This window comes from Eptesicus fuscus, chromosome 15 (assembly GCF_027574615.1).
Source record: "Eptesicus fuscus isolate TK198812 chromosome 15, DD_ASM_mEF_20220401, whole genome shotgun sequence".
NCBI lineage: Eukaryota > Metazoa > Chordata > Mammalia > Chiroptera > Vespertilionidae > Eptesicus > Eptesicus fuscus.
This window is the reverse complement of record NC_072487.1, coordinates 36,571,048-36,584,516: the sequence shown is the minus strand read 5'-3', so window position 1 is coordinate 36,584,516 and position 13,469 is coordinate 36,571,048. Positions and strand designations below refer to the sequence as shown.

At 35.7% G+C, this 13,469-nt stretch overlaps 1 protein-coding gene across 4 annotated transcripts in view; it reads left to right on the top strand.

Annotated features, from left to right (window-relative positions):
• Positions 1–13,469, top strand: part of TRPM3 (transient receptor potential cation channel subfamily M member 3) — a 703,802-nt gene that overhangs the window by 487,486 nt on the left and 202,847 nt on the right. For all 4 annotated transcript variants that reach the window (XM_054727188.1, XM_054727187.1, XM_054727186.1 and 1 more), the window contains exons 4-5: positions 3,258–3,471; positions 6,583–6,707. In XM_054727188.1, coding sequence (XP_054583163.1) covers positions 3,258–3,471; positions 6,583–6,707 — 339 coding nt within the window. The remainder of the gene's footprint in view (positions 1–3,257; positions 3,472–6,582; positions 6,708–13,469) is intronic.

Here is a 13,469-nt window from a genome sequence, read left to right as displayed (position 1 = left end):
TTCCATCTCTTTCCCTCTCCAGCCTGCTCTTTAATTTAGAACACCTCTGAATTATTTTTTTTATTTTATTATTTTTTTTTTTGCTTATCACCCAAAACCATTTCATGGAGTTGCTAAACAATAATATAACAAAAAGTAACAAATTGCTTTATTTAAATACTTCTCTTTTTTCCTTATGTTGCCTCTCATTCTCAAAGGGAAGGGCACAGTAAACCACAAATAAAAGCAAAGGACCAAGGACACCCAGGATTTGTTATTTATCAGCAGTGGGATGGAGTCAATCATGTGTTCCTTTGTATAAGAATCATTCCTGGTAACAAAGAACTAGGTAGTCAGAGATACGCTGAGTGTTCCTATTTAACGTGGCTTGTCCTGAGTAATTCTTGCAGTATTTCCTCTATTTTTCTCTTGGATTTCATATAAAATATTGAGTATCCTTTCTTTCCTTTGGTCCAATGACAGACACAAGTCACACCACTTAGAATCTTTGGTCTGGGAAAGAGTTGTAACCTTTGCTACCCATGTGGTCCCTGGGGAGCTGGTTAGAAATGCCAAACCTCAAGCCCCAACCCCAACCCATTGAATCGAGATCCTCCTGGTGAGTCATACATGTTAGTCTGAGAAGCACAGCTCAACCTAGAGTTCCCAGTGTGGCAGTAACTTTCAGAATGGATTAGTGAATGGTTAAACTATAGTAATAAAAGCATAATATGCTAATTAGACCGGATGTCCTTCTGGACGAAGCTGGGACTGCGAGAGAAGCTCGGGTCCCGGGTGCTTGCCGGTGGCCAGAGGGAAGCCGGTGCTGGTAGCCAGGGGAAGGAAGGCCTACTCTTGCATGAATTTCATGCATCGGGCCTCTAGTTATTAGATAACTAGCTCTGAGGTCCCTGTTATTCATTTTCCCTAGGTTTCAATATCCTCATCTGTAAAGCAGGAGAATTGAACTGATGATTTCTAGTTCCCATGACTGCTAACCCAAGATCCCTTTTATTTCTAAGATTATAACTACTTCATAGCCAGTACTGAAAAAATTATGGTCAGGTCAAACATGGCTGCTTTCCTCAAATATCTCACAATGAGATAAAACTGACACATGCAAACAGCAATCAGAAATAAAATATCAGACTGGGTTTGATTGAGAGTGATATAGCATCAACATGAGTTTGCATTCTCAGGAAAAGTCAGTGAAAGTCTTTGAAAGCCTAGAACAATTTATATAGATGAAAGTGGAGGGACTGGGTTTTCTAGGACTTGAGAAACAACATTAGCCAATACAGAGTGAAGTAGGGAAATGACTCTGAATAAGTAGGATAAGGCCAAATTGTGGGAGACCAGGACAAGCAGAATGGGAGTTTACGTATGATATAACGATTTGAGTTGGAAAATAATATGTTCAAAAAGGATTTGGGGAAAGAAGTCTGCAATTCTGATAAATTCCCAGCCAGGATATTTTCAAGTGTTGCTTATTCACCATTATCTCTTTTGTCACTATCGAGAATTCTGGTATTGCCTCCAAGGGGCTCCATTTTTCTTCTATTTTCAATTCCTTAGTCTCTAGGTGGCATCTGGTTTATTTCTCTGGATATATCATTAGCATGTCTGTTTGATAGTTTAATTTATCCATTTATTTTTCATTTAAACTATTATATTTTAAGTTTAGAAGTTCTCTTTTTTGTTACTTTTCAAATGTGTGTGGTCATTCCTTATAATCTCTTGTTCTTTACGCTCATATTCAATTTATGTTTTTTTTAACATACTGGTATAGCTATTTCATACTCTGTTGTCTGATCATTTCAATATCTTTGAGGATCTTATTCTACTGTCTGTTGTTTCCTTTTGTTCTCATTCATGCTGCTTTATTCCCTTGTGTAGTTATTTTACTATGAAATTATTATTTTCCCTTGGAAATTATTTGAGATCTTGATTGATGACACATTCCTGCACAGAGAATTTACATTTGTTTCTGCCAGTTAGCTGGAGCCATTACCCCAACAGAACCATTATACATTACTCTGTTTGAGTTTCTGAAACCATGGTGATAGTGTAAATGTGGGCCAAAGCCTTTGTGAGGATCTATTTTTGTTTATAAATAATCAGAGGGGAATTTCTTTTTCTTTGCTATTTAGGAAAAAAGGTAAGCAGGCAAACTTCCTGATCTCTTCTGTACATCAGACTTATTTTTTACTTCCTTAGTCTTGAGGGTGGAGGCCTCTGAAGTATCCCAGGTTTATAGTGTGTTCCCGATTAGACTCACCCACACTGCATAAACCCATTAAAGCAGATACTCAAGGTCTTCCGGGGTTTAGGAGAAACCAACAGGGTTAAAGCCTGCTTTAGTGCTTCCTTATCTCCTAAGATTCCAGCTTCTCCTCTGTTTAGGAATCAGGATATTCCCTCTTTTCATGCCAGCTCAGCACTGCATTACAAAAGGCTTTCAAATGTATTTTCCCAGTATTTCCATTGTTTCCAGATGGAAATGGAAGGCTTTATACAATTAAACTGAGGCCTGAAAGTAGCTATGTATATGGTGATATAAATAACTATATACATAAATTTATCATTATATGTATTTATGGCATTTCATTTATAAGTTATTTGTCATAACTTTATTTCTGTTTGCATCTGGTAATATATATGCTATACATTCTAATTTTTTTTCAACTATACTGCAAGAGAAATTTGCATGCCTTTTGTCACTTGTCTTCTTTGAAAGATAAAGAAAACATTTGGTATGCAGTTATTATAGATTTAAATAAATATAATCAGCTGTTACCTTATTTTAAAATTCTCATTACATTATGTAGGACGATAGAACTTTTCAAAACCTCTTGAAATAATTAGTGTCACAGAAACAGTTACACCCAGGTCCAGCTGGCATAAAGGGATCACTTATATTGAAAATATTAGAAACATTTGAACAGTTGCACAAATGTTAATGCCAGTAAAATATAAACACGATTTCCTTTGAGCAAAGAGTATATTCCAGGAAAAATTGTGCCTGTGCTTCATTTAAGAAAAATAATTGGAAAGTTCATAGTTATTCACAATTCCAAGAAAACCTTTAAAAATAGTGTCTCCCTTTGTGTAACAAAGGCTCATTTGGTAAAGCAGATGATTTACCCCTTTTTAAAAATCTAGGTTCACATGAGACATTTTCTCAAGTAAGTAGACATCTCATTCATCATTGCAGTCACTAAAAATAAGCAGCCCCAGCCAGCCCTGTCCTGTCTAATTCATGGCTGTTCTTCTTCCAGTATGTGCGAGTATCTTTCGATACAAAACCTGATCTCCTCTTACACCTGATGACCAAGGAATGGCAGTTGGAGCTTCCCAAGCTTCTCATCTCTGTCCATGGAGGCCTGCAGAACTTTGAACTCCAGCCAAAACTCAAGCAAGTCTTCGGGAAAGGTCTTATCAAAGCAGCCATGACAACCGGAGCGTGGATATTCACTGGAGGGGTTAACACAGGTGATTGGAAGTGGGGCAGAGAAAGGCAACATAAGCCACGAGAGCACTGTGACTAAGGTTTTCTCCTAAGGTTAAATATATTTATATTCCCCCAGCTTCTACCCATGCGTCCCTACTCACTAGTTATCTCTTCTCTCATCATTCTCTCTCCCTCCTTTACCTAAATAATAACTCTACCATTATTTCTCAACCAAGAAGAATTACTTGTGCATAAGAAACAAGTTGTGATATTTAATACTTGACTATACAGAATTTTTAAATGTGACTAATGGAATATCATAGGATATTTTTAATATATCAAGTTGCCAAATAAGCATCCAATAATTCTTTTTTAAACTTTTTTTTATGTTTTTCAAATACAGTTAGCATTTGATATTATATTAGTCTCCGGTGATCAGCAGAATGATGAGACATTTATATAACTTATGAAGTTATCCCCCAATAAGTCCAGTATCCCCTGACACATACATATTTATTACAATATTATTGACTATATGCCCTGTGCTGTACCCAATAATTCTTTAAGGAATAACTTTTGCTCTAAATTAGAAGCTCTGCCTCTGTTTTTTAATTGATTTTAAGTTTGATGGAAATAGCTTTAATTTTTGTAAAATGCCCTTTCCATCTGGAACATAAATTATAGTAGCAAAGTCCAGAATGTTATTTGCTTGCTATTTCAATTTTATTAAATAATCTCTACATCAGTAGAAGATACACTCCACTCTGAATTCCAAACAGTTTTTGCAACCTGCAAAGACATTTCTACATTGTTATACAGGCAGGTTGTCAAACCAATTCCTACAAATCCACTTATACTTAAGTGCTTATCTGCAGAATTAATGTGCAACAGAGAGTGGAATGGATGCCTGTAAATTGTTTTGACATATTTCCCCAGCCTGATCTGAAGTGCCAATTGAAAGTACACAAGTAATGCCACAGTGAGTTAATTCAAACTTGTTACCAGACTCAAAGTCTCCAGATGTAGGCAAACTCGAAGGTAGTGGAACATTCTAACATTACCCTGGACCAACGAGTTTTAAATAAGAGATTATCTCAGTGTTGTTTATTCTTTAGTTTGTAGTTTGGATGATGTTTGGGTGAGACCTGCACTCAGAATTCTCCTCAATACCTAGAATTTGTGAGCATTCGGCACAGAACTCCATGCGCACATTTCAGCAGTGAACTCTGAGGACTGCCCGAGCTCTTCATTGTTATTGTGAAATCCTGGCTTAGTCTGTAACTGACATGATCTGAGAATGACCTGCTCAGTCAGCTCTTCACTGTTTATTGTGTAGTGATCAAACGTCTACAGAGCAGTTTTCTTTCAATGACTGTGTAGGCTTTAGGCCTCCAACTTCCACTCACAGCTTAATAGGCACCAGTCACCTGGGATTATTCCCTCTTCTGCTCTCCTGACATAACCTGTGCCTCATACAGAGAACAACTCGAAATTTCTAAAGTTTCTAAAGAAATTCGTGCCAATCTTTTGTTTCTGAGCACTTGTTTTTCTTCTTTTATGAAGCACATCTAATAACAAAAGAAGAATTTACGACATAAATACTATAAGCCAAAGAGTTCCTTTCTGCCTCATTCCAGGCTTGATGTCCAATGCAGTACTCATTGCGAGGTTCTCATGGTGACACACTCAGTTTACATAAGAGATAATGGTGGAATTATGGCAGATGGAAGGGCATTGAACTTCTTGTCCAGGACTACCCTGAAAGGAATTTTGCATGTAAACGGGGGGAATTTTTAATATGAATATTCACAGCTTGGTTTCTTATATTTTTAAACCAGTGCTCTCGCTTAGGAGATCCATAGATAAGCTAATAAGTAAAATTGATATTCTTCTCAACACTTCCAGAATAGCTCAACGTGGATTAGTGGTTATTTACACTATTTTGTTATTTGATTTTTAAAAAGAGGACCTTTCTGTTTCCTCTTACAAATATTTCAGAATCGAGTTGTTTACACGTGTATGTCTTATCCCATGACTCAATTGCCTGGTGTGTTTTGTGTGCTTAGTTCAGTGCATGGTTTCTGAGCCTTTACTCTGTGCTAGTCCCTGAAATACACAAAGATGAGTAAGACACTGACCTCCCTCCCCTTCTCCTCAAGGAGTTTTACATTTAGAGGGGCCATCTTCGTGTGCATTTATGATTCATGACAGAATATGGTGGGGGACATATTGAGCTATTCAAGATATGCAAACCACATCCTGTTCAAACTTAGACAAAATAAAATCCAACTCAGCTTTCATATAGGAGATGAAACTAGGTGTGAAGTTTTCCCTGAGCAATGGGTGGAATTTTTGTAAGTGGAAACATCTTCTCTTAGAGAATATATTTCATATCTTACATGAAAATTGCCATTGAAGAGGGAGGTGAAAAGATTATTAATTGAACCTTCTTTAGATGGTTTATAAAAAGATAAATTATAGGTCTCCAACCATCTTATAAACTGAATTTCTCACCTTTAACTACAGTGATGGGGAAGGCCATCATGATAGGAGAGGAAAACGATTAGAATGATAAAGATAAAAAGGTATATTTATATATTTTTAACATGAACTTTCCACAGAATATGCCAACATTTTCTTTCCAAGTAGTATCTGCACATTATGTGTCCATAAATTGAAAGATGAAATCAAGGTTGACAAATTCTGAGCTGTCACTATTCTATTTGACCCTAACTCTTACAAACTGTGGTGTAAATTTAATATAATGTTATATATCGTGCTTTTTATAGGATACAGTAATGGAACTGGTTCTTAGTCATACTTAATACATCATTATGCTTATAATACCAGAAAAAGATTTTCTAAGTTTAAAGAATTATATTTATGTTTTTATAGAAGTTAGATGCATTTTTTCATATAAGATGGGATAAGAAACGCATTGCTGGAGTTCATATACAAGTCTTGGCAAATGTATCTGGCATTAGAGGCACAAGTTTATATTCACATAAACAATGCAGTTTGTATAAAAATGTGTCAAAATTGTATATTCAGTACATTTAATCTTGGGAGAAATCGTTCTCACAATTTATTTTAGAACAATGAAAAGTAATTGCTTTAAAAGGCAAGAGTAATACTTCTCTTTTTCCTCTTAGGTGTTATTCGTCATGTTGGCGATGCCTTGAAGGACCATGCATCTAAGTCTCGAGGGAAGATATGTACCATAGGTATCGCCCCCTGGGGAATTGTGGAAAACCAGGAGGATCTGATTGGAAGAGATGTAAGTCCTGCGAGTTTTCCCTGTATATGTAACTTCTCATAGGGGTGATATCAAAAAGTTAAATAAAATTGCAATTCAAAATATGCACATTACAGTACTCTCTTAGTCCCTACCTCCCAAAATGAAACTTATGTTAGGAATCATTTATTGAAAGACTATTCACTTTCCAAAATCTATCTATGAAAACTCCAGCATCAATTCTTTTTACTAAGAAAGTTCCTAAGTAAGACCTATCAACTGCCTTCTTGGCCTGAATCAAGCAGTGGTCTTTCCTCACCCATCAAATCTGGCACGTGCTCTTGGCAAGGTTACATTAAGATTAATTAACAACATGGACCTGTTGACTCACGCATAAAGAGGTCTCTACTCACCCCAGGTCTCCAGCTTCTTTATTATTTGAGTGCCCTTCACCTCGATCTGGAACACTGCAAAGGGAGATTCTTTGCATAGAGCTGGCTCCCTTGGTTGGTCTTTCTTTCACTGAGAGCTTGGGTGAGGAGTGGGCATAGTTGGGTTCTTTATGTCCCATTATGGAACTATTCAGAAGCCTTGACCAAATTCAGCAAGATGCCAACTTCTTTTTTCTATTCTGATGTCCAGAGCCACACACTGACCAATCAATCAACAATTCATCAGAGAGAACTTGGGCTTATATTTATCTGAATCATCATCTTATTCATGAGGTCTGACAAAAAATCAAAAGAGAAAAAACTCAAAGAAGTTGAGAATTAACTGGTCTTAAACTACTTTTTCTGTTGTATTGCAATGCACTGAAACCATCTTACTTCAATGCAATACAATATATGCAGTTTTTTCAAATTCAAACAAAATACTTGAAAGAAAAAAATCAAATACCATGAAACACAAGCAACAAACAAATACTCTTTAAATTCATCGAGGCTTTTATTTTAAGTTATAGGAAGTGTCCATATCAATGTTACCAATTTACATGTAGACATGCTAATTTATCCAGAATATGTAGATTAAGGAATGAGATACTAGTTTTATCAGTGGAGTATCCCTGTAACTGAAATTTACTGGCTGTTTAATATCACACACAAATTACATATCTCAAGCAGCAATTCCCAGAGTTTTTCATAGTCAGAAATGACTGTAAAAGTAATGTCACTATTTTTTTTCAGAGTGTCTGGGTCTGGTCTTTGATGGAGTATACCTGGATTAGATTCCAAGTTGGCTCTTAAGTGTAGGTTAATTGTGACCTAGAACAAATATACTTCATAAAGAACTAGAATATGCTACAATGCCCTAATAACAAAAGCATTTATTATTGCATTTTATTAACAAATGAGTTAATTATTTAAAGTGTTGTGATAACTCAGAAGTCATCTTTAAATATTCACAGCTTCAGCATCTCTATCATAAACCTAAGTTTATGATGTTAGGTGGGAGAGGCATTCTGGAACTTTCTCATTCAAATGACCTAGGAATAAATAGGAGCTGATTATTTCTTTATTCAAGAGAAAGTAACCAAATAATTATCTCAGTTGCCTAAACATTTGCAGAGAATGTTGGCCTTTTTATAATATTCTGTTTGTTCATCTTATAAATCTTCTATGGTTGCAGAAAGACAATACTTATATTGCATTTACTTGTTTTGCTGAGTTGAATCACTCCTGATTTATTTTTCCTCCCATTCTTCCATTTTTCTGATTTTACCTCCCTTTATGCTATTTTTATTCTTTTCCTTTTCCCCGTATTTCTTCCCACTTGTATGCCAATAGGAATTTACCCATGCCTGTGCCAGTAGGATTTAATTATATTGTCTGACTTTCCAATGAAAAATGGTCTTGATATCAGCCTAGAGGGCAGAAAAAGCCACTTGTGTGTACAGTAAATTGTGCACATTCATTGTCACTGCTCACAGGAGTCTAATAAAGGCAAGCCATAGCTCACCAACATCCAAGTGAACCTGCAGAGAGAGCATAGAGAAAAGGAAATGAGATTGGCAGGTTGTAGAAAACACAGGAAAAACAGTTGTGTTTTAGTTCTTCAGTAAATCTTTGACCAAGATCCACTGAATTTCAACCACGCTAGTACAGTTCTTCACAAAAACTGGGGAATTGGAATATATATAGAATTTCCCAGGCTCTTGTTTCTCAAGCTGTACATTATTATAATAAAATTGTTTGGTGTATATTATGACATAGTTTGAGGGAATTTTTAATATGTGTTTGCTATTCTAGTATGATCATTCAAAAAGAATGTAATGGTAGGTTGCCATAAAAAGTAGTATATAAATAAAATGTTGATGATCATGGTAAAAATCCCCCTAAAAAATCATTAAAATAGAAATGTTTTCTGATGAGCTTAAGTAGTTATAACAATTTTCATAGCCTCTGTCCTTTTTCTTCTACTTTATATAATTAAACTTGCATGTAATAAACATCAAAAAGATAAGCCTCATGTTGCAGGGGGAAAACACTAATGTATTGTTAAAAATCTTTGCCACTTCAGAATTCTATCAAAATGCAATTATTTGAAAACATAAAATAGTGGTATTTTTTGTCAAGTCCATGTCTGTATTTCAGAATAATGTTGAAGTGGCACAAAATAACTGTCAAGGGAAATCTAGGAAATTTACTTGAAATAAATAAAAATAGAATAAAAGAAAGGCTCCATTTCTTATGCTTGATATTTACTGCAGTGGATTTATTGCCCAACTGATAGAAAATATAGATTATTTTATTTCTGTGGAGCTGGCTCTCAAATGAGCACTTTTAGAAGCTGGACATTCAAGTATTACTAGAGTTACGCTATTTATAGAAGCGGTTGACACAGCAGTTGCTAGTTGCTATTCATCTCAGAATATGAATATCCCTTTGGAATGCTACTATAAAGGGAAAACTAGTTCTAAACATAAAGAAGAAAGATTAAATTGCCCCAAGTCTGCTTCAAGATATCCTAAAGCATTTACATTACCTCCCTTCAAGTCTTAGCTCTTAGCTAGACATTAAGTTAGACTTTAAAGATACAGGCATGTATTTTTGGATTCTCAGAGCTCCAATTAGAGCCTCAAGTGTAGGTGCTCAATGAATATTGATGAAGCTGAATTGGGCACCATGAAATTCAGGCTACAAGGAAAATAAACATTATGGGGAAAATACTATGATATATCTTAACTAGTTTACAACTTTATCCCACAACGTTATCTCTAACCATATTTCCAAGCTTGGTCATACTATAGTGACTATAGTGAGGGCATTTTTTAACCTGGCATATGAATAGAAAACTATTTTCTTATTTAGCAATTCAAGGTGGGAGGTGGATGGTTATGTTGGGAATGGGGGCCAAGTGTAGACTGAGAACAGGCCTTTCTCTAAACGCTTTGAGAAATGCATGATTCACCCAAATGAAGGATAGAACTAGCCTTGGTTCTTTAAATTTAAATATCTTCTATTCTGTTTAACCAAACATTTCTTTTCTCAATTAATAGATTAATACAACAGACTTTAGTTAAGAATATTGCTATGAATATTAGATAGTAATACTTTTTTGTCCTGGGATTAGACATGAAAATGTATATTGTTTAGCTATTAAGGTGAACCCCACCTCTGTGATTTCTCCATATTATTCTTACTGCCCCTTTCTTCTATTACAACCCACAAAATTCTACACTTTAATCAAACTAACCTCAAGACTCACTTCCACCAAGTCATCTTTTCTGACTAACTTTATCCCAAATGTCATATCCTGATTTATCTCATAACTGTCTTCTTTCCCTCCTTAATTAATAACTCCTCAAAAATATAGACTGAGTTATTTTTGTTTGTTTCATATTAACCACTGATGTAATACTTTTTATGAACATGAAACATTGACATGTCATTTAAACTCCACAAGATTTGATTGTTCCACTTCTAAGTGGATTATAAAAACACCTGTTCTGTCTATCTTCATAAAATTTCTATGAGCATAATCATAATAATGGTAATTATAGTTTATTGGGCTCTTATTTGATGATGCTCTCTGTGCTGGCATATATTATTATCCTTATGAAGTCTGTGTTATCCCTTTTCATAGTAAGGCAGCTAAATAAGGATTAGAACCAAGATCTACTGTCTCTGAGCCCATACTCTTAACGAGTAGTATGCCAAGTAAGATATAAGGAGATATTTAATGATATTATGTTCTTATTATTAGTTGAGGTAATTGGCAAATATCATATGCCTGTAAATTGAATTAAAAATAGATTCAACAAGTGTGGCCAGAGTCCTTCACTTTGTCCCTAGTCTCAACCTGCATAGATGATTATGAAAGTGTCACCAGTGTAAAGTCAAGAAAAAAGATCCAATGTATTTTAATTTTCATATGACTCATTTTAGACTTGTATTCCTTTAGAAAACAATCTTCCCTGAGTTTTTTCAGAGAATTGAACAATTTATGAAGCCATTATCATTTGTTTTTTCCCAAATCTAGATTAACAACACACATGTCAAATTAAAAATCTAGACATGATCACAAGAAAAAATACATTTCATTTTAACTTGAGGATGAAAATTGTGTTTGGGGAGATTTCCAACACATCATCTTATGTGCTTATCGAATTATCTTGACATTCAAGGACATCTTATAGTTTCCTCAATTATAGATTTATTCTCAGAATTTTATAATCTTTAAGAGTTCTTATATTTAATTGGAAAGTGTTCTTTGGATATCATTTTTTATATTTCAAGCCAAGCAAAATCAAGTTTAATAATACCATTGAATGATAATTCTGATGTAGTTATGAACTCAGTATATATATCACTTATTCCTAAGGCAAGCCAAGTATGACTTCATATTGTAAGCTCAGAAAACTTACCACAGTAGTGGTCCTTATGCAGAGCTTATTGGATTTTTTCAAGTTCACAGGCAAAGAGACCCACTCAAGTCTGCTACACAGAGCATCCAATACTAACGGAACCTGGACCACACACAGGTTCTAAGCTAATTTACTTACATGGGGAATGCAGATTCAGTGAAGACAGTGTTGAATTTGGATATGGTCATGCTGATTCCAAAGTTCTTTTGCGATATCCATGTGAAAATATCCAGCAGGCCAGTGAGTCTATGAGGCAGGATCTCAGGCTACACACTTAAATTTGGAAGGTATCTGCATAAGGATGACAATTATCTGAGCCATTTTGGTGGATGAGATCACCAAGTATGTAGAGTAAGAAAAAGGAAGGCCTACACTTGAATCCTGATGCTCTTCCAACATTTTATGGCTGAGCAGAAGAAAGCGGCCTGCAAAGGAGACCAAAAGATCTTAAAGGTAGGAGCAAAACTAGAGAGTGTTATGGACTCCAAGGGGAATGTGTGTTTCAGGATGGAGTGAAGGGTAATGCCAAATAGAATTGCAAGACTATGGAAGGTAAGGATTTGGAAGTGTTCATCCAATTGATTAAGATGGACATCATTGGCATCACTGGTTCTGTCTGTATCAGAAGAATGGTGACGATCAAGCTCCCATTTTAATGGGTTAAGGAAGGAGAAGTAGAGATGACAAGGAGAAACGACTCTTTTACAGGTTTGATTGTGAAGAGAGGAGATATGTACGAGTAACTGAAGGAAGCCATAAATTAAGGGTTTGGTTTTTGTTTGTTTGTTTGTTTTTTCATCAAGATAGAAGAGACTTGAGTTGGTTTAAATGCTTATGATAGAGAGCTAGAGATATTATTAGTCATGTAATATTGGGCACATTACTTAACCTCTTTGTGGTAGTTTTACCATCAGTAAAATAGGAAAAATGATAGCAATACTAAAATGAACAACTTTTTACTACCATTAAGAGAATTAAAAGATTATCTGTATAAAAGTCCTTAGATGGGTGCTGATATTTATTAAGCTCTAAAAAAGTGTTGATCTTATTATTGTTGTTGTGATTATTTCAGTGATAAATGATAAATCTCCAGGCTAAAACTTCAATATCCTACCACCAGTGCTTTGCAGACAGTCTTTTTTCTTCTGTTTCAGTTACACGGGCACAGATGGTTAATCTCCCCTTGAGCTCTGGACTCCTTCACCTCAGGGTCTCTCTAGAACTTTTTTTTTATCACTTATCTCCTAAATGAGGAAGGATGGTGTTTGGGTCAGACATGTGAGGAGAGTGGAGGATGACAGTTGCAGCCCCAGTGGAGAACAAGAACCAGGACTGTTCAGAGCCCAGAGGGAAAATGCCAGGTAGCATAGAGAACCCAGAGGGGGGCAAGAAGTCATGAAGTTATGATGCATAGCAAACCCAGAATAGAAGGGAAAGGATACATTGTGAGGCCTCAAAGAAGATAATAATACACTACTGTATCAGTTATCTATCGCTGTGTAACAAATTACCCCAAAACTTGATGGCTTAATGGCTTAAAAACAACATTTATTGTCTCACAGTTTCTGTGGGCCCCAGAAATTTATGAGTGGCTTATCTGGATGGTTCTGGCTTGGGGTCTCTCTTAAGGTCACAGTCAAGTCGTCAGTGGGGGCTGCATCATCCGGGGCTATAGGACCCTCTTCTAAGAGGACTCCCTTGCATGGCTGTTGATTAGGAGTTGCTCACTGTGTAGACTTCTCCAAAAGGCCGCTTTATTAACAAGGCAGCTGCTTCCCCCAGAATAAGTGATCCACGAGAGAACTAAGAGGAATCCTTTAATGACCTAGATTTAGAAGTCCACATACCATTGCTTCTGTTTTCTTCTGTTTCTTAGAAGTGAGTCACTGAATCCAGCCTAGACTATGGGAAGATTTTCAAAAGAATTGGAACATATTTTA